Genomic DNA, 27,404 nt, shown 5'->3' on the forward strand with positions numbered 1-27,404 from the left:
GATGATGATTCAGAGACAAGTTGGGCATAACTTCCTGTCGTCATCGCTGAAAGAAGTCCCGCATGACCGAGGTTAGGTAAACAAACATGTACACCGGACCTGCACCTGTAGAACACAGGTATGTAGACGAGTACCAGGTACTCTGTACGATGTGACTTTCTGGTCTATCCCCCGAGGGATATAGGCTCGCTCCTGATTCGTCAGGTGGCGCGCTGAGTAAGGCTTTGACGCTAGGGGGCACTCATCAGTCAAAAAACAAAGAATACGTCATTGATCTTCCTCAATCGCCATCGATCCCGTCATACTTCACTGATTTTACGTGAAACGTTTGAATCGGACACCTATGTCGTTCACTTGCATATGAAGCGCTCCGTACCTTTTATGATTAGGATTCACCAGGCGGTATGTGATTGCAGATTTTATTTCGGGATTATTATTGTGAACGAGGAATAACATTATACATCACCCAAAGGACGATTTTAGTTTTCTTCTTAACCTGAGGAAGGTAAGATTGTACTATCAATTAACTGTTCTTAAAGTATTATTGTGTGATAATTAAGGAAATATCGATATTATGTTGTGTAACTAGCTGTATATAAATTTATCATACAATTTATTTTTTCTAGCATTATAATATATTTATAGTGTACTCTTAGCGTTCTAACGACATTCATTCCTATTTCAGTTTATATTTTAGTTGCTGTGCATGTTTCAATTCTATTCCTTCTATGGTATCTTGTAATACCCTATTTCATCAAATGCGGAAATGATAAGAATTTTGCCAATAACAGTTTAAAGTGTTTTCTGTATGGAAATTCCCTTCGGTATAACGATATAACGATATTGCTTCAGGCGAACATTTTGTCAAATCTTCTCTATAAAATCTTATAGTTGTTTGTCCTTTATGGATGTTCGGTTTTGTAGTATTTGGTCTTATTTTGGAATTTTCCCCAACGTTGAAATGGTAATGATGTTGCTAACACTATATATATTATAACGGTATCGATTCCCGTAAAAAGTATTGGCATTATGCTTTGGTAACTGATGATGGTGTAGATACAGATCTGTATAATATATCATATAGTATCATCATTGTAGAAGTGCATGCAAGAACGATAGTTCCCATCATATAGATTTGTTGCTTGAGTTTAGTTAAGGTTTCTGAATGTGAAATGTTTCCAAAAGTATTTTGTTGTATATCCATGAATTGATGATAAAGTCATTTGAAAGTTTGTTACAACACAGTGTCAAAAGTCAGTTTATTATGACCAAAATTTCAAACTTTAACTATGCTGTTAATAGTAAAATGTTTTCTAAGGTATTTTGTTTACCATCAAATATAAGATATAATCATTTGAAAGTCTATTACAACACAGTGTCAAAAGTCAGTTTATTTTGACCAAAATATCAAACTTTAATCATGTTGTGAAAAGTTTAATGTTTTCCAAGGTATTTTGTTTACCATCAAATATAAGATACAGCCATTTGAATGTCAATTACAATACAATGTCAAAAGTCAGTTCATCATGACCACAATTTCTAACTACTTCAATGCTTTTAATAGTGAACCGCCGTTGTTCACACTTCCGTTTTGCCTTTAATCATCCTATAAAACATTCCTGATGTTACCTTAACAAAATCGTATAAGCCAAATCACTGACGATAGGACGATTACTGAGGTTTATTTAAGCTGTAACATTACATGTTACACAAATCACTTCCTTTTTGTGAGACGTCCAGGGGCAATGTCCTGGTGACCAAAACCCCAAAGGGCATGTGCACGTAATCTCGTATTGTTATAGAAACGTTTAATTTGTTAATGTTCTTTTTGACAGCCATTTCGAAAAAAACAACAAATAAATAGAAAGTCACAAGCAATCAAGACACCGAGTCTCCTTACAGAGAACGGAACCAGCTTAAGGGCTGTTTGCTATTTTATCAATGTATCCAAGATTTTTTTAACTATCTAGAAAGCGAAGATTGAAATGAAATGTCAACCGAATGTTTTTAAAATGTCGTCACTGTCATGATTGATGTGTGACCTAGATAATAGTGACTGTATATATTACAACATGGATTAATGATACAAACGCAGATATTTTCGAAGTTTACCATAATTAAGTCAACAAATATGATATATTGTCTTGAATCATCATCATTATCATCATCATCATCATCATCATCATCATCATCATCATCTGATATACTAAAAATGGAAATGTGTTCGAAATTTTTTCATTAGCACATTCAATTATAGTTAGATAAAGTACGGAAAAAATAAAACTTTATCATACAACCGTTTCGTCATTCTAGGAGTCGTCAGTGACGGTAAGGGCCATAAGTGTTGGTTTCTAAGAGATTACGGTGGAAACTTATAATAAACTGAGAGAAATGTCAAAATATTGGAAAAAGCGATAGGCCAATATTTAAATAAATTCCTTTATTTACTTTCGTTGCTGAATAGAAAAAGTTAACATGTGTATGTGTATGTACAAATATATATATATATTTATATTTGTGGTACTAGATATGCACAATAGTACTTACGACAATCCTGTCTATACTATAATACTGGACGTCATGTACCTGTCAGCGGTCAGGAACAGTCGTCTGATCAGGCGAGACTGTTACAGCCATTTAATAGTACTTAATCAGTCGTGAGATTAACAGGTAACAAGTATAATAATGCATTTACCGTGTAACTGACAGGTAAGTACCATAAAGTACTATAGGATATCTCGGGCAGTAAATCACATACTCGCGGTGTGCTAAGGGATCCGAAGACCAAACAAGCATTAATTAATGATTCAGTAGTCTGTAGTATGTAACAACCATTATTTATTGTTATTAAAAGTCAACACATCAACAAACGTGACGTATATCAGTGACTAAGATACTTTACAGTAGTATAGGATCAATGGTCAACCGATCTACTGCCTTGATATGAAGGGATGTACTTTCCAAAGTAGGAAGTAAAGTAATGTTAGCACAAGACAGGTTAAAGGGATATTCTAATAAAAACAGATGATCCCTTAAAAAGATAAAAGCATTCAAAATAATTAGACATGATTATGTCTAAAAGTAAAATAGACAACCTCTGTGTAACCAAACACCCACTACTAATCAGCTAGTGTTCCCGTGATTAATGGAGGGATAGGCCTGCAATTACTTCATATACTGCTGTTTCCTAGTAAGTTTGATGTTATCATATGATAAAATAATTCAAAATTTGTTGAAGGAGTACACCAAAAGTATTGGTGAAGCTTGACAACGGTAATGGATATAAACAATGAATTTGGTAAGGCTTCCAGTAGGCTATTGACAATATGTTATTAACTTCCTAAAATGTATCCGATTCTTGGGATAAAACTGATATGTTTATTTAGTAATGTTTTGCAAAACCCTTCAGCTTTCTGAGAAATAGTTATTTGCGTTCTGAAATGGCAACAAGTCGGGGGTAAACTCTATCTTTGTATGGTCATTTTTTAAAAATCCAATTGGGGCATGGTAAATTTCCATGTTTGAGAACAACTTTTGCATTCATTACTAGATATGTTCTTTGATGTTTCGTTGTTACGACCCGGATTCTATCTTTGAGAACGTTATGGTTCTTTGGTATTATTCCATAATACTTGTAATAACTGATCTGATACAGATTCAAGGACTTCCGTAGCCAAACTTGCATTGGAAAAATCGAAATTTTTGCTTAAAGTCCTAGTTTGCTAGTTTTTTTTTTAATCTTTTACTTTGATTTTTGGGGCTTTCCTGGCATGAGATGTGATATTAATTTCCCGAAGTATCGGGCGACTCACAATCTTACAGGATGCATTTTTACAATTGCAACAATTTATTGTAAAAAATAGAACAAATCAGTATGCAGTGAGTGTGAAATCATAGGTAATGATCCGGTGCATGGATGATGTGTTGTTTTGTTATTGACGAAACATGCTTTATCGATCAGGGTGAAAAGTTAATGTTAATACCTCAAAGTCATTTAAAGAAAAGAATATAGAATATTTTCATAGAACCCCCCCCCCTCCCCCCCCAAAAAAAATGAATTAAAAAAAAACAAAAAAAAACAAAAAACAAAAACAAAAACAAAAAAATGAACAACACAAAATAAATTGCATGGTCTCCTTAATTCATACAAAAAGACTTAACCACATATTGAGAAAAAAACGTGATTCCATTACCAAGTCGATAAATCGAATTTTGAGGTATATAAATGTGGGAGGAAATTATAAATCAAAACGAAGATCCATAAAAAGTGAAAAGAAATACATTAGAATAGACGTTGATTTTACCTAGATGTATTAATCGTCAAACATTGATGTGTTCCTTCGGATATAAACATTACAATTAGACCAAACATCCGTAAAGAATTGTATAAAAGAAACAATATCAAAGTCAAATTTTATGTTAGATACGGTAAAGCCGAAATAAACTGCACTACACAGCTGTCCCATCCTTCCGGGACTCATCAATTAGGCTATGGGGCTCAAGTGGGTCTACTAGGTGACAGCGGAAGCTCAATAATAAAAAAAAATAATATGATGATAATAATAATTATAAAAAAAGAAGGGGGGGGGGGGGGGGGGGGGTTGTGTGCTTCATCAAATTAATTGATCAATGAACCACATATGCCGTTATTACTAGAATCATATCATATGTGTAACAAATATGCATTTTATAACTATATAATAGAGATATATTGCACAGCTACAGCCTCATTACGGACGATCTGAGGGTTGACTTTATTAATAAAGGGAACAGTGTTCGCTTTATTGTGTTATTGCTCGGTATTTAATGGGAGAAACAGCTGAATATTAAGCTTTACGACCATATGGAATATTTTTCTTTCGTTTCCCAAAACAGCAATACCATCGACAACCTTCTGTAATATCTGTATGTATTGGATCAGTAATTGGGTGTATCGACATGTAATAATGTCTGAAAGTCATAATAAACAATAAACAATGTGATGATATCGGAGAATGACACATGACTTGTGTTCAACATCTAACAGGTACTTACTAGTATTTGTTAACACATATATCAACATAACTAGTTAAGCTATTGTTCATAATATTATTCATAATTAACTTTTATAGTCAAATTATACTTTGTTGCTATCCCCACACCGACACACTTAAAGCATGGAAACATAAAATGTTCATGATTTCATATTATCATAATGTTGACGTCTTCTGTCAACAACATTAGTTATATATCACAAAAAGAGGCAGTTAGAGATCAGAGTTCAGAGGTCAGGTACAGTTTTCTTTATTTAATATTCATGCGAGATGCAACGATGAAGTTTCGATACAAAATCATTCTTTGATGATATATGATAAATGATATTAGTTATGTACATCTGTTCTAGATGTGTAGCTTTTTCTTAATGTAATTAAAGGTAGCACATGGGAAATATTTATTTCATTATTATACTTCTGCATTTAGATTACGGTTGTATATATGATATATTATATATCACTAAACAGATATTGATTAAAGATAGTGGGTGATACTTCTGCAACACTTAACTAGTTTTCTACCACTAAGCGCTTGGTACGGTGTATATCTTTTTTTTTTTTATTACACATTGAAGATACGTACTTCTTAAGTAAGATGTTAATTGATTTATTTAAATTGTAAAACTTGTAAAAAAAATCCTATCAGTGTTCAAAATAATGTTCAACGAGTCAACACCATTGAAAAATTGCCATTCAGTCCTTAATTTTCGTTCAAACAAACAATGAAAAACAAAAAGATCTTGTATATCCATGATCTTAACATAAATCTGGTATATCCCTGATTTTAACAACATAAATCTGGTATATCCCTGATGTTAACAACATAAATCTGGTATATCCCTGATTTTAACAACATAAATCTGGTATATCCCTGATGTTAACAACATAAATCTGGTATATCCCTGATGTTAACAACATAAATCTGGTATTTCCCTGATCTTACCAACATAAATCTGGTATATCCCTCATCTTACCAACATAAATCTGGTATATATCCATCATCTTACCAACATAAATTCGGTATATCCCTCATCTTAACAACATAAATATGCTATATCACTGATCTTAACAACATAAATCTGGTATATCGCTGATCTTAACAACATAAATCTGGTATATCCCTGATCTTAACAACATAAATCTGATATATCACTGATCTTGACAACATAAATCTGATATATCCCTGATCTTAACAACATAAATCTGATATATCCCTCATCTTACCAACATAAATTTGGTATATCCCTCATCCTACCAACATAAATCTGACATATCACTTATCTTAACAACATAAATATGCTATTTCCCTGATCTTAACAACACAAATCTGGTATATCCCTGATCTTAACAACATAAATCTGATATTTCCCTGATCTTAACAACATAAATATGCTATATCACTGATCTTAACAACATAAATCTGATATATCACTGATCTTACCAACATAAATCTGGTATATCCCTCATCTTACCAACAGAAATTTGGTATATCCCTCATCTTAACAACATAAATATGCTATATCACTGATCTTAACAACATAAATATGCTATATCACTGATCTTAACAACATAAATCTGGTATATCACTGATCTTAACAACATAAATTTGATATATCACTGATCTTAACAACACAAATCTGGTATATCCCTGATCTTAACAACATAAATCTGATATTTCCCTCATCGTACCAACATAAATTTGGTATATCCCTCATCCTACCAACATAAATCTGGTATATCCCTCATCTTAACAACATAAATCTGGTATATCCCTGATCTTACCAACATAAGTCTGATATATTACTGATCTTAACAACATAAATATGCTATATCACTGATCTTAACAACATAAATCTGATATATCACTGATCTTACCAACATAAATCTGGTATATCCCTCATCTTACCAACATAAATTTGGTATATCCCTCATCTTAACAACATAAATATGCTATATCACTGATCTTAACAACATAAATCTGGTATATCACTGATCTTAACAACATAAATCTGGTATATCACTGATCTTAACAACATAAATCTGATATATCACTGATCTTAGCAACATAAATCTGACATATCACTGATCTTAACAACATAAATATGCTATTTCCTTGATCTTAATAACATAAATCTGATATATCCCTCATCTTACCAACATAAATCTGGTATTTCCCTGATCTTAACAACACAAATCTGGTACATCCTTGATCTTAACAACATAAATCTGATATATCCCTGATCTTAACAACATAAATCTGATATATCCCTCATCTTACCAACATAAATTTGGTATATCCCTCATCCTACCAACATAAATCTGGTATATCCCTCATCTTACCAAAATAAATCTGGTATATCCCTCATCTTACCAACATAAATCTGTTATATCCCTGATCTTAACAACATAAAAAATATGTTCTGTTCCTATTGTACAATTATCATTTTGTTATTTTATGTTTTGTTTTTGTTATTACTCATGTTATTGTGAACAATATTTGTCTCTGAACTCGTTATACTAGTTTACCCGGCCCTACAATTCATCTCTTATCTTAAAATTCATACGGAAAAAATGAATATGTGTATTGTGTATTGTGTTGTCACAATAGAGTGATAGAGTCCGTTATAAATCGACGATTTATGTTATTGTCTTTTATCACTGCATGGCACTTGCATAAGTCAAATTATCTGAAGACTTACTAAAGATGACCAAAATATTGCTTTATACTATGTACATTTTTTATGTAATGAACATTAAACGCATGGTTTAACTATGATATATAATAATTATTATGCATATCACATATTCTCAGGGACGTGGTATGGGGACATTGACAGCGTTCTACTTGATATTAGTCTGTGGACTAACGTCGTTGCCATGGATACCAATTGTGAATGGATACAGTTCTGGCGCTGCCGATCAGGCCTGCCCTAACCTACAGCCATGGCACTCAGGAACACGACCCAGCACCCTACCGTCACCCTTCGTTATCACCGTCTCCAAAACTACGTACGCTCCCAGGGACCAGATCACAGGTAAGGCTACAGTAGCACAGGGTAGGGTCATGTGGAGGATTGCAATACACCATAAATAATGAAATAACACATGTATGTGTAGCTAAAGTTGTCATTTTGTAATAGTATGTGTACCCCCCCCCCCCCCCCCCCCCCAAAAAAAAACAAGATCGAAGTTTAGACCAAATTTAATCTAAATTATTGTCTGTAGTTTATACCCTATATTGATTTTACCTTTTCGAGACGGATGATACGTATTTATTAAATTGATTGTGCGAGAAATACACAGGTGACTAGCGCCTTCAATTTTGAATCTGAATTGAGTAATAAACTGTTGTATAAAGAACTGTACCGTACAGCTGTTTCGTCATTCTAGAACTTGTAGGTGCATTTCACTTACAGTAATAATCTTCCGGAAAATGTCTGGTTCCGGCGTTTTTGACTAACAATTTGTCAAAGACTTCCTTTACTTTTATCAAAGAGCTTAACATTAATCATCAATGTTAAGAATTCTAATATATAGAATCGTCGATAAATCCGGGACATGTATACGATATATATATATATAAATATCTGTAAGAAGAATCCGTTTTATATAACAACTTTATATCTCTAACACTTGTGTATGGATTTATGGGCCAGATGGTATGTCCGTCGCCGTGGGCTACAACTAACTGATCATCGAACATCGTAACTGTAATACACCAATAAAAACGCCGCCATTTTGTAATAATTCTGCATTAAACGTGTCTCCGATATGTTACTTATGTGATGTTATGTAATCCATTGACTGTTTTACACGAGTGTCAGTAAGTCTCTCAACGATCGGAGTATTGGTGTCACATGCCCATCAACACCTTGTAGTGAAGTCTATTCCTATCCTGGCTAGACATTTAGTATCATAAAATGGTAGAAAGGACCTATAGTATATATGTCAACTATAGACTTATCCATGATTACCATTTGTGTAACGGTGAGTTACTTCAGGGCCACATGGTATACAAGTGGGTAGAGGTGCCGAGACAGAGAAAGACTTATCAAATCACAATTAGAAACTTTACTTGGAAATGTAGTTAGTGTGCTGTAGATCATTTGGAGATTCTTACACTAGGGAGGAAGAAGCATGTGTTATCCCATTCTTTGGGGAAAGAATAAAAAAAGGATGCATACAATATCCAATACAGAAACAGGGAACAACATAGGCAGCTGGTCATTTCCATAATAAAATACAAACTATTACATCATATATAGATACATATATTCCCCCATAATCCGCAGTAACAGCTACGATAGTGTTGTGATATTGTACATTTAAAGAGCAGATTTAGTTTCAATAACTAATACAGCCGTATTTAAATGGCAAGCAACTGTCTCACAGCTATAAATATTGTACAGATATTAAATGTTGACAAATATAACATGACAAATAAGTTTGTAATTAATGAATATTTGTTGTTTTATAGTGACCATTCAAGCGTGTCCTGGATATACCTTCAAGGGTTTCCTCATACAACCCCGGTTGGTCCAGTATTATGAACAGGATGTCAAAGTTGGAGTCTTTGGAAATTATCTCAACTCTCGTTTCAAGTACGCATGCCCAGATACAAGATTGGTACGTATACACCATTGGTTTAGACATACAGGAGAGCTAATACTATTTGTGTAATACTGATCGAGAGGAGTCAGACATGAGCTCTCAGAGTCATATGCTAAATGTTGCATAATAAGAGAAAAAAATAATATGTACAACAACAACAATCAATACAATGAAGAGTCAATTGCAAACAGAAGTGGAATAGCCATTTTGGAGAAATAATGGAAATTTCATACAATACATATAATTTCATTACTTACACAGCTTTTAAACATTGAATTTATTATGAGACTCGGAACATGTATATAATTTTATTAACATTTAGGTCTTCTTGAATAGATAGTAATATAATTTAGATAATGTGGAAAAGTACTTTAAATGATAATAATATAAATAAATAAACACTATTAGTAGGATCCGTCTTTATGCAAATCAGAAATAATTTTCTTGGATACTAGAACCCTTTTTATTGATAAGTTACTTTTACTTGAATATATCTCCGTGTACAGCTGTCGAAAAGTTTGCAATGTTTTGTGTGATATCATCTGAAATATAATTAAGAGGGTTATACATTCAAAGTTCTGTTAAGCTAGAACGTTAATTTTTGTAGCAGTTAAATATCATTGGCATTAGGGACATTTGACAGAAACGACATGATTTTGGACATTTAGAATCGGGTTCTATAACAACATGACTTACCTCTGAAGTGTTTGGTTATTAACACTCCCAGCTTATCGGTCAGGCTTCTTAGTTTCAATACTTATTTCCACTTCTGGAGTTTGTTTTCTGTTTTATTTGATATTGTCTCATCTATTAGGCCCTACGGACGTTTTCCGTTTTCCATCAAATATCGTTCATATCATCAATATCAGATATTGAGCAGTATGCTATCAAAAATATTTGTGAGTCTGTATGAACATTCACTTTTCACGAATAGATCATATTGGTTTATGGCAACTCCGAAACTATTCCTCTCACTGACAAGATTTAAACCGATGTAGAAATCAATTTCACACGTGACAACTAATATTTTAACAATAAGAGTTAAATAAAAATGTCACACATAAGGCATTACAACAACTACTGAAGTTCACATACTATTAAACTGATCTATCTTGCCTTTTGTTCATTGATATTTTCTACAAGCAAATTTATTCCCGTGTAAGTGTTATTTCTGACGTTGTCTTAGAGGAATTATGAATTGTAATACTAAAAATAACACAAAATTTAAAGTCCAATTCCAGGAACGGAATTTTGCCATTCGTTTGCTTCTAATTATTCGAATTCTTTTGCTCTGATCTCCATTTGACTTCATACTGTAGCTCTATCTTTTAATGTGTTAAAGCATCCCTTTACGAAACAATGCTTTCTCGTTTTGAAAGTGAAATATGTCAGCCTCTGGTTGTAGTCGGAACTCGCGGGCAAAGACGGATAACTCTGTCCCTGAAAATCGAGGTTAACACGATGGGGGTGACACGATGGGGTGAAAAATACTATAAATACAAATGATATAAATACTTTTTACAGGGAACTAGAGGTCAGGCGTTGACCCACACCGAGGCCTCAGACAAAACAAATATGAGATTTGTGTGGCAGGCTCCACAGGTACCACAAGGACACGTGTTATTCAGGTAAGTACTTATCGCTGTTACTACACGTAAAGCCCTCGCTTAAATGACACATATTTGTAATATAAACGGATATTTAGTTAGAGCAAATATCAAACTTTGAATTGATGCTAACAGATTTTCGTTATGTGATTTTTTAAACTGGTTGGCAATTTTGGTAACATTTGTGAGAAATATATGTTTCTGGAAAACACATACAGATCACAACACATGCTTTGTACAGAAAAATAAGCTGACCATGTATCTATCAAAATATACCCATAGGTTTTGTTTAGAACTTGAAATACAAATAATAGCGATAGTGAAAAGTATTATACAAATAATGCATATAGGGGATATTTCTATTATTTTACACTTCTGAACATGATAAGAAGACTCGTGTATAAAACTAACAAACAGCTTTGCCATTGTAATCAAAAGCAAAGATCCATGATTAGCCATGCTGCAAACATTTTGATCAAAATACTTCTGTGAAATTGCTTGAGAAAAAGTTACTTATGTACTTACGAAAATATTATTGGATATGTTAATTAGCTTCCCCTTAATTGCGCCACAAAGAAATTCTATACTGCCCAAAGCAATTATAAACGCTATTAATTTTAATCGCAGGTGTTAGTTCATATGATATATAATGTAACCCTGGTAAATACTAGCCGCACTATACCGCTCGGCTAGAGAGATCTTCTCTTTAGCTCGATCGGTTGAGCGTAAGACTAGTAAGCCAGAGGTCCCGGGTTCGATCCCTAGCGGAGGCAGTGATTTAAATTTAATTAATCATGCGCTCTGTTACAATAATAATAAAACTATAATATAAACTATATCTATGATATATACTATAGCTATAGTAATATATATATATTTCTATACTGTGTGTGTTACTTCATGAATTCTTTTTGTAAGAAGGACGGACAACGCTGTCGACGGTTATAAATTTTTTTAGGACATTAAAATGTTTATTCTTGATATTGTTTCCAGGGCGACAATTGTGCAGCAATTCAGTACATACTGGATGGGAGTGAGCTCTCCAGTGGTTTATGATCAGTTCAGTAACGTCCGTTTGTCCCGACAACAGATAATGTCTCTGACGACCCCATTGTCAACTGCATGTAACCAGGCTGCCAACTCCACCACATCTTCTCCAATGACCACCACTACAATAACCACCACCACCACCACTACTACAACTCCGAAACCAACGACCACCACAACCACTCCAACAACTACTACAACTACGACACCGACGACCACCACAACCACCACACCTACTACTACCACTACTACTCCAACAACCACCACTACAACAACGCCCACCACCACCACAACAACTATAACAACAACAACACCGACTACAACTACCACAACACCTACAACAACTACAACGACACCGACTACCACAACACCTACAACCACCACTACCGAGCCAATCACAACCAGGCCCTCTACTACACCAAACATTCCGGATCCAGGGGTGAGTGATACTGTTGATTCATATAGTAGGACTGTCCAATATAAAAACCAAAATGATCAGCATATTTAATGTAAAATGAATAATTTATACTAATTCTCCCTGATAGATAATTTATTTAAAGGATTGGATTTTACGAATTATTGACTTTTGAGATTTTTAATCATATGCAAACATAATTAAAACACTACAGCGACAATATTAGTTTAATGCTACCCTCTTTGACTCTGACAGCGATACTGTTATAAACCCTTTGTAATCACATTCTTATATAATGCATACGATTTGAATTTTAAAGTGTACAAGTACATGTACTACTCATGCAAATGTTAAAGTCAGTTTACGAATAAAGATAGTGTAAAACCTATAACAACCATATAGACTTACACGACTTTATATCAGGTACCTTTGGTTCACCATGGAAGCGCTAAGTGGCCATCTGTATTTTATATACAATTGTGTAACAGTCTGGACAAACAAGCGAGTGTTAAATCCTACCGATTTGTAATATTTTTGTAGCAACGTTAGAGTTTGGTTCTGAACATCTCTAAAAATCATGCTAAATCTTATAAATGTCGAATGTTGACTATAATTGACAGACTGTGACAATAAGTCCGGACATGCGCTGTAATGTAACCAGGGGCTGTCATCACGACTGTAGGGGGCGCTACTGTACTTTCATCATTGGCTGGGTAGACAAAGGCGATTCCATCGATTTCGAAATAAAAGCTGCTGTCAAAGAAAGGGGTGATAGATGGATAGCCGTAGGCTTCTCATTCGACCGCAGTATGGTAAGTAATATCAAATTATTTTCTCCCTGATTTTGAGGAGTATAAAAGTAACACAAATAGATATTGTTGATGATATATAATTCGGGTTAATCTATTCGCTTTTATTATTTTCGTGCAAACAACGTTTTATTATTGAGACATTGTTTTGATTTTAAATAATGTTTAATATTTTGTGTGCCCAGGGGTCCGACAGTGTGACGGAATGTGTGACGACTTCCGGTTACGTCAACGTCTTCCAGTCTTTTAATAAAGACACTCGTATCAACTCAAGGCTTAGGAATGTGAGTATGCAGCTGTCGTATCTGGTGAATAAGCTGTTCTTGACGCATTAAGTTATAAGAATAATTCTTAATGTAAAGCAATACGACTCATAGATGCCCCTTTACCCTACATGGTATCTGGTATGATGTAATCGGATGGTAACCAGCAATTTCAATATGGTTTTTATTGATCTGAATTTGTCTGTTTAAGTGACAAATTGACATATATAAGGACGCATGTGTGTTTCTTTACAGCCTAAACTCGGTTTAAGCAACGAGGGAGGTTCATTTATGGACGGTGTATTTACGTGTCGTTTCACAAGACAGAAGGTCGTGACCTCTGACACCTCAGTTTATGACCTCAACAAAGACTGGCACATCCTCTTTGCTCAAGGAACAGCAATGGCGGGTATGTTATTTACATCTTAAACGACAATTAATATTACCTACTATTATATAATGCGAAACTTTGAAATAAACAAACAAAATTGATATGTTACTCAATGACATTGTACCATTAGATATATGATAAAAATATAACATCGAAAATTTCTGAATACTCAGATGCCTTCAGCGGTCGAGGTAGGTTGCGATTTCGTTTGGGGTTTGGCTTGCAGAGGTGATAGCAAGCTAACAGCTTTATATTATGGGGCCTAACATATTTATAAAGTACCCGTCCGTACAATTTACTTTAAAATGCACGATTACTAATAAAGAGGATTTCTTCAGTTATGAATCAATAGAATGCAGATCCCACGGAAATGTTGATTGTTGCTTCTAACCCCACGTCTCTCCTTGTGTATGCGGATTTACTAATATAATTCATACAAGCGTCAGACGTCTGACCTTCCCTCCTCTCATTCACTCATCCTAATATACCACAAAAACTAACGATTCCTTAACTAATGCAACTATTACATTACTTACGTTGACTAATGCAATAAAAAAACATCCAATCTAACACAAAGAGGTATATAGCCACACCCACATACAGAATCGCCCATAATTGATTAGATCAGGTAAGAGTACATACGATGTATTATTTGACATATTGACATTGTTTATATCAAAAAGTAACATGTAGTATATTTTCAAATACAGACAATAATTCTTTCTAGCTTACAAATATTCCCCAGCAATTGTTTTTGGAAACACCTGATTCCTTAAGATGAATGAAGAGTGTAATAGTAAAACGAACCCGTTACAATCAAATGTGATATTTCTATTATTAAGATTACCTTACTGTTTCTCCATAGGTAACATATAGTTCCGCTTACTTAGAAGGCCTTTGATTTTGCTGTTGCACATGACGTGTAGCTATAGTTAAACCTTCTTATCTGTATATTTCAAAATTTCTATTGCGTGATAAATATATTCTGTGATCAATATACATTGTCTTACACATTCCATCCAGTGTGTGTTCTATCAGAGTGGCTTCAGTGTTTGCTGTAAATCATTGTTGCTTTTATTATGTCGTGATAGTATTATCATACCACGGGGTTTCAGTGCTAAACATAATTTCCGTACTTCCTTGGTTTTATGATAAGCTATAGCTCCTTCAGTGAAGTTGTTTTCTAGTATTGATCCTGTGTACTAGAAGGTTACATCTATGTTACTGACGCTTTCAATATGGGCTGTATTCGTTTGATTCCCAAAGGCTAAACTAAAACACCTTTCTCTCATATCTCGCCATGTTGGATAAAGTTTGCCCATGTAAGATAGCTATGTAAGATAAATCTATCTTACATAGCATTTCACGCGCGCGGATTAATCTGCGTTCAAGGGGGACAACTCTCACAACGTCGTCTGCTTGTGTTCACATCCGACAGTCCTTATCGTCGGTGTCGGTTTTGAAACGTTGGACTTAACTATAAAAATACATACATTCTTAGATAAATATATATCATATCAGCAGTAAATCAATAGGGCTACACGGTTAAACGATTAGAAATTTCATCTGAGCGAACATATAACTCCGTTACTGTAGCAAACAGTTAGACTACGCCTACAGGCCTGTTGTAACAGTTACAGTACAATACAGACTTGCCTACCCGACAGATTTGTCATTTGTCATTAAAAACATGTAAACACACACAATCACCTGGCAATGACAGGAAGTAAAATAAAAGCCATACATAAAAAAATATAAAAAAGAAAATGTCAAACGTCACAACCTATGAAATGGTTCCGTTTGCGTCAGCAGGGGGCCCTGGAATTTGTTTACTCTGCTGTACTGTCAGTAACTGTTAGGCCTACTCAGTAACCTGTGTATTTGGAAGTTGGGAATTGGCTCTTAAATGAACGAACATTCGGTAAAAATGACACCCCTCGATGTTCATATAAAAATATTTATTTTAATTGTAACTCAGAGTCTATATTTGTGTAGAGTAACTATGAAAACTAACTGCCATCCTAGCCTTTCAATATGATCATCGTTAGCCTATCGACTGACCTACCTTCGTCATTCCATCCAGACAACCGGTTAAATACATATAATCCTATATCACAGAAAAGATCGAATACTCGTATAGAGTCACTGTTCGCTGGTTCACAAATTAAGTTGCCAAAATCACAGTGAATTCAAAATTACCAGCCACGAAACATCGCCGCGTCATGGCGATCGAGATCGACATCACTCTCAATATCCTTGAACTATGAATGGAATTCCAATGACAGTCGTGACGTCATGCAGTGACGTAGTATTTTATAAAAAAAAATTTGACTTGACATTTAAAAGTACAGTGTGTTCTGTGAAATGATTAAATATGTCGAGGTGCAAATCAAATTATATGTGAAGTTGGAAAACTCATTTCAGCGTTGGCTTTCAGTATTGTTGATAGAACTTCTTTTTCTCGGATGTTGACAATTTGATCACGGCCACGTAAAAGTCGGTCAAGTTACGGTAATTTTTATCGGCGAATTGTTCATTCGTTCATCACTTAACCACAAAATGAATGAAATTTGTGTGCAAACTTAGTTTGCCAAAATAGGGTATGATCTTTCAGAATATCACAAGTATATTTAGTAAAAACGTCAAATAAAGAAATTAAAAAATTGAAGAAAATGGATGGCTGAGGGACACTTTCGCCAGAAATTCGGTAATGATATGAGAGAAAAAGACTCTTTCATTATGTGTGTATGTAGGATAGGGATATTCCACCCTCGTGATCACAAAATGTGGTAAAACCCTCGGCAAGCCTCGGGTTTCACCACATTTTGTGACCCCTCGGGTGGAATATCCCTATCCTACATATACACATATGAAAGAGTCTTATAATATTCAATATTAAATGTAAAATTTTACAGGAATGAAGCTGCCTCACATCTACAACCCGGCACCATATGCCTCTGTAGACCGAGTGGACTTCCAGCAATACCTTTTGTGGGTGACAACTACGACAACAACGACAACAACTACTACACCTCTTCCAACCACTACAACTACCACGATGGCAACTACTACCAGACCTCCTACCACAATTAAGCCCAGCACTACCACGATTGCCTTGCCCACCACAAGGGTTCCTGATCCCTTAACTTCTCTACCACCCGTTATCATTACTACAGATCAACGAACGGAGGCCCCCACGACACCTGCCGTCACAGAGGAACAGGTATACTTTAGATATACTATCCAATAGGTGCATTTACTGTATACAGGATAGTATTAGATACAGTGTGCAGTTATACTTTATATATAGGGTTGTCATTTTTAGGACAAAACACACTCAAATTATTAACAATTTTCAATACAAATTTAGAACTAAACAAAGAATATAACATCACGATTTCTACACACTTAACATACTCTTAAGTTCGGAAGTGTTTTGTAATGAAATTTTGTTCCAGATTTCAGCAAAATCGTGTTACAGTAAACTTGATGTTTTGTTATTTGCTTCTCGGATATAATTACTCGAAGCATTACCACTAAAGAAAGAAATTGTGGAGATAAAAAGAAGATATATCGTATTGATAATCACTGTTTCAGTACGGCGACTTGACAAACGATCTGGCGTGTGGTATTAATAAGGGCTGTTATGAAAAATGTACAGGAGATGTCTGTCGTTTTATCGTATCCTGGAGGGATAGAGATGATGCTATTGACTTTGAACTGAGATCGAGAGTTGACGCAACGTCCGATAGATGGATGGCAGTCGGCTTCTCAAACGACGGCAATATGGTAATATGACATAGTCTTCTGAAGTGGTTATGGTGGGGTGGAGGAAACGTATGGAAACACCAAGTCGATAGTAAATGCTTGAATTACAAAAGACTGCCATGCAGTGATCTGCAAACACTATTTTCGAAAACAAATACAATAATCATGGTAATACAACTAAACATTGAATACGTTAGGCGTTATCTGATATAATTGAAGTGCTATTATTACTTAATTGTCATAGAGTGCAGCGATATCAGTTCACAACTGCAATCAAGATGGCCGAGAGAAAATGTGTTGAATGTGAAGCATTGATGACAGCTGAAGTGACGGTAGTGATGCATGATGCTTTATTTCAATAGAAAGAGTGGATGTTTTACTTTGTGAATTAATGTTTCAATTATGACATAAACTTACAGGGTACGGACAGTGTGGTTGAATGTCTTATGGAGAATGGCATCTTGGAAGTCCAGCACTCCTATAATCACGATGACAAGACGAATCACGTTTTAGCCGAGGTTTGTATCGAATAGTTATAATTGAAGCATTGCCAATCATTTTAACGGAACATCGAGCACATAACATCATATGTGTAAATACTGTTAAACCTAGTCAATATCCACCATTTTCATTTATGAGGTTCGCTAGTCTTGAAGGAAGTCCCCTTCGAATATATATGTCCAAAACTAATCAAATTTTACAAAATAATGTTATTGGTTGATAAGTCGTGAACAAAAGAAAAAACGATATTATCACAACTCAGTAGAAAGAAAAGTAACATCATGCAGCTGTTTGTCTTCAATTACATAGGATAAGTTTTCATACCTATGACGTAGGAAATAAACAAAACAGTGAGTCTTAGGATAAAGAATATTTAATGTACGTTTACGTCAAGTGTACTACGTTTCTTTTTAACTTTATTATTGAATCTTCGATTAATCACATTCCTTTGAAAAATACTTCATACAATATATGCATCTGATAAAGTCTTGCTGTTTCTTTTCAGCCTGGGGTTGGAATCAGTAATATTGGAGGTCGTCTCGAAAATGGCTTATTTACATGTCGCTTCACGAGGGAAAAGGTTGTACCTGGTCATTCGACAATATTTGACCTCAACATGGACTACCATATCATGTTTGCCCAGGGACGAGTAGAAAATGGTGGGTTTCAAATGACATTGGTCGTTTTCATTACTTTTGTAAGACATTGACGTTATAAATGTAGTCATACCGAAATTGATAATAATTCTCTACTGTCTGTGACTTTACAGGTGAGAAGAGTCGTCACAGCCTAGTGACCATCCCGTCCGTGTCCGGAGAGCGAGTGGATTTACAGCAACATATTCTTGTTACCAGCGAAGCCACGTATTTCCTTGTCAAAGTCCACGGTACAGAGCATTACCTTCTATATTCTCCTGAATATCATTCCGTGTACCTGGATAACATTCTGTGTACCTGAATAATATTCTGTGCACCCGAATAACATTCTGTGTATCTGAATAACTTTATATGTTCTTAATTACGTTTTTGTATCTGCATTATGTTCATTGTTCCTTAATTACTTCCTGTGTACTTTTATTTACGTAGATTGATGACCTACAATAAAGATGATTATGGTAAATTACTAGAAATGTTTTGCCTTATATATCGTCACTTGTAAAGCATTTTAACAACTCTTTATATATTCAAAATCACATCTACTGTAATACTATAGTCGTAATACATGTTATATTATATTCAAATTACGTTGTGCATTCGTGTGATACTATTTTTTATCTCGTTTGCAGGCTGTTTGATGATTTTCGCATGGATCTTCTGTGCTAGTATCGGTATCATCACTGTCCGGTTCTACAAGAAGATATGGCCAGACAAAACTATCTGTAGAGAACGTATATGGTATCAGGTACGTACATATTTCCAGTGCCACATGAAGACGGTATTGTATGATACATTTATGTAAACAGTTTAGAGGTAAAAGTACATGATTGTTAAAAAATGAAAAGAATATTTGATGTACGTTAGGTCTGAGTATATTGTTTACAATTAATTGCAAGCATCATGAATACGTTTCATCTTTTTTGATTATGGGCAATGTATGCTGGTATATTTGATATACCAAAATACATATAAAAAATATAACTTAAAATTTAAACAAATCTATAATTGTTCTATGCTTAATTCCATGATTTAAAAGTAAAACAAATCGATATTTGTTTTATCGTCAATTTTGACAAGTATTGTCTTAAACCTAATTACTTGCTTGTGTAAATCAACCGTATTATTTTTAAACATTGTCTCTAGTTCTGTCAAATCACGGTATCAAGGGAAATAACTCATCAAATACGAACCGTTATTCTTATTTGTGTATCCCTGTTATGACATACACACTGTTTTTTAATTAGATATATCTGCATAGTTTGATAAATACAGCATATATGTGTATTTTATGTACGTAGAACAGTACGGTACGCTAACCCTAATTGTAAACCAATACTGTTGTTTTGTAGCCCTGGTTGTTGCACATTTCCTGTTGTTAAGTATCATTGGTTATAATTGACATAACTGTTGTTTCCAGGTTCACCGTTTTTGTATGATCCTGGTTGTTTTGTGCGTTTTGGTTGCCGTTGTACTTATATTCTCGGACATAAAAGGCTTCAGCAAGGTAAATTAATGTAATACGAACCAAATACAATTCGTAAAAAATCATATATTATTAACCTTCAGAGAATTTTAATACATGAGTTTTTTTTTCTTTTAATGAAATTGTGCATCTGATAAATTATCAAACAACAATAGGCCTTTATTATTTGAAATTAGATGAAGGTGTTTTAAAAAGGCAAGAAAAGGGGAAAATACTGCTCAATTCTTCCAACCTATATTAATATAAACGTATAAAGTTACATGCTTACATTTGTACATTTACTTTCATGATTGTTTTGCAGATTGATGGGAAGACATTCCACAAAGCTCATCCCGTAATAGGAATCATTGTTACGCTGTTTACAATAGCAAATGTGAGTGAAACAAGCCTTAATTTGTTTGGCGTTACATGTGTACTAAGTGATACATATAATATGTCTCCTTTAATTTAAGTATATCATTATCATGCTAGTAATATACTTTTTGTGTAGATTTGAATGTTATTAGTCATATAGAGTGATACATTTCAGGTACCAAATACTTATAGCCGTCGGGAATTAAATCTAATCATTCAAGTTTATTTGTTATTTATTTCTTTTTTGTATTTTTTACAAATGACCGTGTCGTATTAGTGACAGTGGTATATTCTGGGGTGTTATTCGACGTTGAAAGTATTAGTATTCGACGTTGAAAGTATTAGTATTTTCTTTTCAGTTTTACAATTCGTCATTAATCTCTAATCAACAAATCAATTTCCTCTAAATAGCCAATAGTAGCGGTATGCAGACCGTTACCCGGAACAGTGAAAAGGAAGATATTCAATTGGATCCACTGGGGACTCGGATCTTCTGCGCACATACTCGCAAGTACGACAACTCTACTATATATCCGTATATAAATAATAGATAAAATAGATAACTAAATGAATAGAATTACCAAAAGATTACTTCGCCAAATTTAATAAACATCTGCCTATTGTAAACAAATTTTAAATCATGATGTATATGCAATTTTAATTGAGATATTGTTTTTGATCTTCAGTAATCAATATTTTTGCCGGAGTGGAGTTGAGTAAGGCTGGCGCCCCTTCTTATATGAAGTATGCATTGCTAGGCTACGTAGCCTATCTAGTGCTAATATACGTGTTGTTGGAATTTCACCAGTGCATCGCTAATAAATCAGGTAACTAAAGAATATATAATAATAGATCTAATTAATAAATTCAAAATGTGCAATAAATCTATAAAATAAATCATTTATATATTTATAAATTTCGAAAACTTCATGAATTTATAAATTACTACATACATTTTTATTTAATAATGATTAATTTCCTACGGACTAACGTTTCTAAAAAGGTTCATCAAACTTCAACTGTGATAGTTCTGTCAATAGCCTAAAACGAAAGTTTATGTTTCATGTATTCTTGGTATTTTTGTTCATTTCAGAGCATAAAAGAAACCAGACATATCTATATGAAATGCATAGAAAGCCTTATAACAACAACAGATCAACGAATGTAGCCATAGATCTGGAACCTCCGGTAGGTATACAAAGTCAAGATATCAAAGATAACTTAATACAGATATAGGTCAAGTTATCTGTCAATGAACGGATCGGTGAACAAATCCAAATTTATATAAAAAATACGATATCTTTTCCGTTATCTTTTTAAGGTATTCACTATTTATTCAGTGGAAAACTGATTATACTTTTCTCGATAGAACTATTTATCTTCTAAATGAAATAAATTTCATTTCAAAACCAAAATGAATAAAAAACATTTCACTAATCTCAACAACAGTAACTGGAATAGGTTTTCAGTGGAAACAAGTTATTAATGTCAAGATATTAGAAACCCAGTTCAGTATTCACCACGCGCTTGTCTTCTATTGTTTTGTTTCCAACATTAAATGTCATGATAAAATATGGGCCCGCAAAATTTAAGTTATTGTCATATAACATGAAACAATCATGTAATAGATGAGCAGTTAACAATTAAACAAATGGAAGTCAGTATTCCGTCAATTTGACACCATACAGCGTTGTTCTGTCCATAATTAAGAAAAGCAATCATTGAATTAAAAGCAAACGTTTACTTTTTGGCGATGACTTCATGTGTTTCCATTTTGCCTTTACAGTACAGTCGGATGAAGAAGGCCATCATGGGATCGCATATCTTAATCACCTTTGCCGTCACGCTTATTTTTGTCATCATCGTCATCATCAGCTGAATAAAGACATTCCACGTTCGAAGATGGAATTCTTTGTAGACGTCATGGAGAGCGATTCATACTTGATGGTCAGTGGTCAGTAATTGACATCGAGGAGAGTGGACATTTCCTACAACAGATATGACCTCTGTCGTGATTCTTAGATGAATGTGACATGATTTCTGTACCGCACGGAAGCAGAAACGCAACTCTCCGATGATCCAAAGTGCTAATATTTATAGTAACAGTTTGACAGTGATGTTAAAAAACAGTAATGCTTTCTTAGCTATGTTTCCATGGCTAGAAATATTGGCATTAGAATGACCAGAATGGCTAATGTTAAATTACGTATTGCAAGTAATATGTGCAACCAAATATTAAATGTATGAAGTGATTCCTGATGGCACACCCAGATGTTTACTGTCCCGCGTAAACATGTATGACAAAGTAAAGTTGGTGGCGTGCACCAATTAAACTTCATCGCTTACAAAACAGTTGTTGAAAAGATATCTGTAACTTACACAAGTGCGCGATTTGAATCGTCTTTAACACATTAGATACTAATCAGCGCATGTTGTTATGAAGAGTTGTTGGTAATGCCGTCGTGTGTCATGTTAATGAGAGTATTAATGTATGTTATTATGTAATACTATTGGATGTAAGCGATACACTATTACATTGTATAGAAATGGACATATAAATGTCCGTATAACTAGATAAAACAACACATATTTTATGTTCCTTTGTGATATTTGTACCTTAATACAAGTGAAGTTGTGTTTATAACGTTTATGAATAATGATCTGCTTGCTTGCTAAAACTAACAGATTTGGTCATCCAATAATGTTGTGTCTGATGTGATGAAGATTCAAATTGCGCAACGAAAAAAATGGGATTTTTTATGCACCTTTGCTACGCAGGGAAGGTTCCATTCACAATTGAGTGGAGCTTTGCTGTTATGCATGAATTCATTTGAATATGGCGCCAAATATTGCGTGCATGCTATTGAACATGCACTTTCTTAATGCAGTGCAGTGTCTTCATGCATTAAATCGAATTTTATTCAAATGTGTATGTCAATAAGATGGTATTTGATAGAATTATCGTATTGAATGACAAATACGATACTTTTTTACTCCGATATAATGTACGCTTGGGGCTGATTTCGCCAAATTCGCGACCATTGAATGTGTATAAGTATGATTAGGGGATATCAGTAGTAATGCAAAACAATATGAAGATATCTTTTGATATCGACTAAGCAGAATTCAGCTAATTATTCACTGCATAAAATCAATAACATCGGTACTATGGTATACAGTTTACTGTGGTAATAGGACATATCAATAGATACTAGAATAAAAGTAAGAGATGAGATGAGTAGCCACTTTCAAATAACAATGATATTTGTCGTACGTCACAGATAAGCCCAAAATGTCGCACTTCTTCGATGTTGCAGTTTCTTTTATATTTTGTCCTGACAAATGGAATAAATGATAATCAGATGGTTCGTGGGAGCAAGAAATAGCGATGAATTCTACCACATGAGCGAAAATCAAGAAATGTCAAATATCGTTTTTGTTACATGTTTATGTCAATATTTATTAATATACCTGAATTACACTATAAGCTAGCGTCACTTCTGGAATTTATAGTAAAAAATAAATAGGTCACATAATCTACAAGTATTTAAGATGCATTGTTATTAAATTATTAATTATAAAATATTCGTATGTGTATGAAAGTTAAAGTCTTCATATGAATCAAATGTGAATTTGTGTATTATTTGAACCGGTTGTGAATGAGCGGGTTGAATGGAAGGAAAGAAATTTTGTTCGAATCGGGATTGAACGATTGGCTAAGTGGATCACAATGTCATGTATTATTACTTATTGAAAATTGCCTTGTACATTAAAACAGCGAATATCAATATCGATGTTAATTTCAACAGTGTTATCTTTATTAATTGCATTGTTACAATATTCTCGATACAATATGTCTCCATAGTCATTATATACATATGTTCTGTAGAACCAGAGCAATGTCATTACACATAACGGGTGACTTAGTCACTAATTCAGACAAACAAAATAAGCTTGATGGAAATCAATCGGGTATCTTCGGGTAACATATTTGAATTAATAAATCTTCTTTGTTACAAGCGAACCTACGAGACTATTCACATTGCAATACACTGGCTGTGATACCAAAATACTTTTTCACATATATATTTACCCACATGAAGGAAATCATTCATTAATGATGGTAGCATATATATTTATTGATAAAACAGCTTTCTCTATTCTCACTTGAAATTTAAATTTCGAAACTACATTATTGTACGTAGAATACGAGTACGAGCTAAAGGTTGGATATGTGTATATGTACTTGGAATCTCCGGGAAACTGGTTCTTTTCTGTACCCAGAATTACTTCTATATCAACGGCTGCAGTGGTTGTTGGAGGAAAGCAACAGTTCATAGAAATATTTGAATTTATATCCAAAAAGTTACAATAACTACTTTTAGAGCGATGGGATTTGCTGAGCATTGTATGCAAGCACACTTAATGCTGAAAGGATCCTGCAAGCATTTACGGCTGTCTGAAATTGAAGGTACCGTTTGGGAATATAGGTTTTGTTTACAAAACTCAATACTGGTTACGATATGCAACGATACACCTAGAAACGGTAGGATGGGAACCATCAGGTCACATGATGCTGATAATGAGCGAGTCAGGAAAAATAGGTAACGATTTTAAATATTTTGTTAGTCTAGGTGTGTGAAGAAAACATAGGTCTGCTTTACCTGTACTGCGCACAAGCGTACAAGGTAAAAATGTGACATTGTCTAGTGAGACAATTTAAGGAAAATTAAAAGTAGTTGGGATGTAGAATAAAAAATACTTGTAAATAACTGAAGTCTCAATGGGTGCATCCAGTATCAGCAATCACAAGCATATATTATATAAAACAATGACATTGATGACTGAAATAAATTTACAAGCGTTCCATAAAGAATTATATAAAACAATGACATTGATGACTGAAATAAATTTATTTTACCCGGATTTAACAGGAACATCGAATGATTTGATTAAAGGTGAGATAAAAACTACCTACTCCATTGACGTCCGTCTAGAACCTAATGTCACAAGGTCATCATTGTTCACAATGCCCCCTGTCGAATTTTCGAGGCAATCTGCCCCATTATCAAGACACAAGTAAATTACAAACGATGATATATAGCATAGAAGATGAAACAGCTACACAAATCTAGCAGATAACAAACAATATTGTTATCTTTGTGTTGATGAATTTCTTGGTCGATAACTTATTCACCGAAGGCCTATTGTAATTAATTACAAAACATCTGGGGTGGTGTACAGATGGTAAGAATAGTAAATAAAAAGTTTAAAGAATAACAGCGCAAGTTGGAACGATGCGATGCTTCTTAACTTTTTTCGACCAAACCTGAGAGCAGCGGGTAGCAGTGACAATGTCGGGTTGCATTTCCCATATTTCTGACTAGAAATAGTTTGTGTTAACGTTATGTTAACATTGAATAAATATCTCTATAATTAAAGAGTGATTTATGTAAAAAACCTAATTTGAACATTTAAAAGCAATTAAAAAGGTGGTCAAAAAGTCTTATTTTGGGTCATGATAACTGGACGAGTATATCTGGACGACAAGTCCAAAAACGATTACTTGTACAAGTACTCGCAAAACTTATTCAGCCAATCAGCTGGCTCTTTCACACGAACTAAGTCCCTAAAGAAAGTGTGATTGGGCCGAGTTATGTGGGACGCAGTTAACCAACTACGGAGAAACAAACATACACATTCGCTACAAAACACGCGCTGAAATCAGGTGTTAGAACATGTTTACAAGATAGTGGAGTATGTACATGTTTTATTTGTTGCCATTTCATATAAACGGGTGTATTTTTGTGATATTAAACTGTATGTATAATATAGACCTGAAATTTATTGTGATACATTTTGGACGTGGTATTTTTTACATCAAATGAACATTGTTTAAGGATTTTTGCACTTTCGGTCCCTGGCATCACTGACGAGTCATAGAAAGTTGAATAGCTGTCTGATACAGATGTATTTTTATCTTTAGGAGTACATCGAATCATTAACTAAATAACTTCCAAAAACACAATTATTTAGCTAACGAATTAAATAAGTGAGCTTTGACTGTTTTTTGGTACTCAACAAGAACAATGTAAATGGTCCAAAGATATATACAAGTGTTTGTATTGACCAACAATGCAGATACACTCAATAACCAGAAATAAGGACAACGTCTGTGATATTGGCTAGATTGTAAAATGAAAAGGTGGATTAGTGAGATCTATATTCCACACGTAGAATTTATTTCACACGCTCGCGGACACGAATGGCAATTCCAGAATACACTAAAAAAGATATATTTTGTATGTGAGTGACTGTGCATTGTGACATTATTGGTAATCGTTATGCTTGTACATTAGGTAAACCCCTATACCACTGTCGAATTGTCGTCGTCATTATCATTATCGTCAACATCAATAGCCATTTGCAATGGACGTTTTCTTAAAAAGAATAATCAACGTCTCCG

At 34.1% G+C, this 27,404-nt stretch overlaps 1 protein-coding gene across 2 annotated transcripts; it reads left to right on the forward strand.

The window, feature by feature from the left end:
- Window positions 1–251: 251 nt before the first annotated feature.
- On the forward strand, window positions 252–24,744 carry LOC117325931 (ferric-chelate reductase 1-like). 2 transcript variants are annotated; one of them, XM_033882449.1, is made up of 21 exons: window positions 252–505; window positions 7,846–8,068; window positions 9,511–9,659; window positions 11,169–11,272; window positions 12,245–12,737; window positions 13,334–13,525; window positions 13,708–13,806; window positions 14,041–14,194; window positions 14,350–14,367; window positions 17,092–17,399; window positions 17,774–17,965; window positions 18,364–18,462; window positions 18,951–19,104; window positions 19,215–19,331; window positions 19,731–19,846; window positions 20,519–20,605; window positions 20,886–20,957; window positions 21,350–21,449; window positions 21,625–21,765; window positions 22,032–22,126; window positions 22,725–24,744. In XM_033882449.1, exons 2-21 carry the CDS (start codon window positions 7,855–7,857, stop codon window positions 22,815–22,817), a joined length of 2,997 nt encoding a protein of 998 aa, XP_033738340.1. In that variant the 5' UTR covers window positions 252–505; window positions 7,846–7,854; the 3' UTR covers window positions 22,818–24,744. The 2 variants fall into 2 exon arrangements, with proteins under 2 accessions (XP_033738340.1, XP_033738341.1); XM_033882450.1 differs by lacking the exon at window positions 14,350–14,367 and having other exon boundaries at window positions 253–505.
- Window positions 24,745–27,404: the final 2,660 nt, after the last annotated feature.

This window comes from Pecten maximus, chromosome 4 (genome assembly GCF_902652985.1).
Source record: "Pecten maximus chromosome 4, xPecMax1.1, whole genome shotgun sequence".
Taxonomy (NCBI): domain Eukaryota; kingdom Metazoa; phylum Mollusca; class Bivalvia; order Pectinida; family Pectinidae; genus Pecten; species Pecten maximus.

Coding starts and splice junctions, on each gene's coding strand:
- LOC117325931 (XM_033882449.1), top strand. CDS start 7,855: ATGGGGACATTGACAGCGTTCTACTTGATATTAGTCTGTGGACTAACG. Junction 17,966..18,363: donor TCTCAAACGACGGCAATATG/GTAATATGACAT, acceptor ATAAACTTACAG/GGTACGGACAGTGTGGTTGA. Junction 21,766..22,031: donor GTGCATCGCTAATAAATCAG/GTAACTAAAGAA, acceptor TGTTCATTTCAG/AGCATAAAAGAAACCAGACA.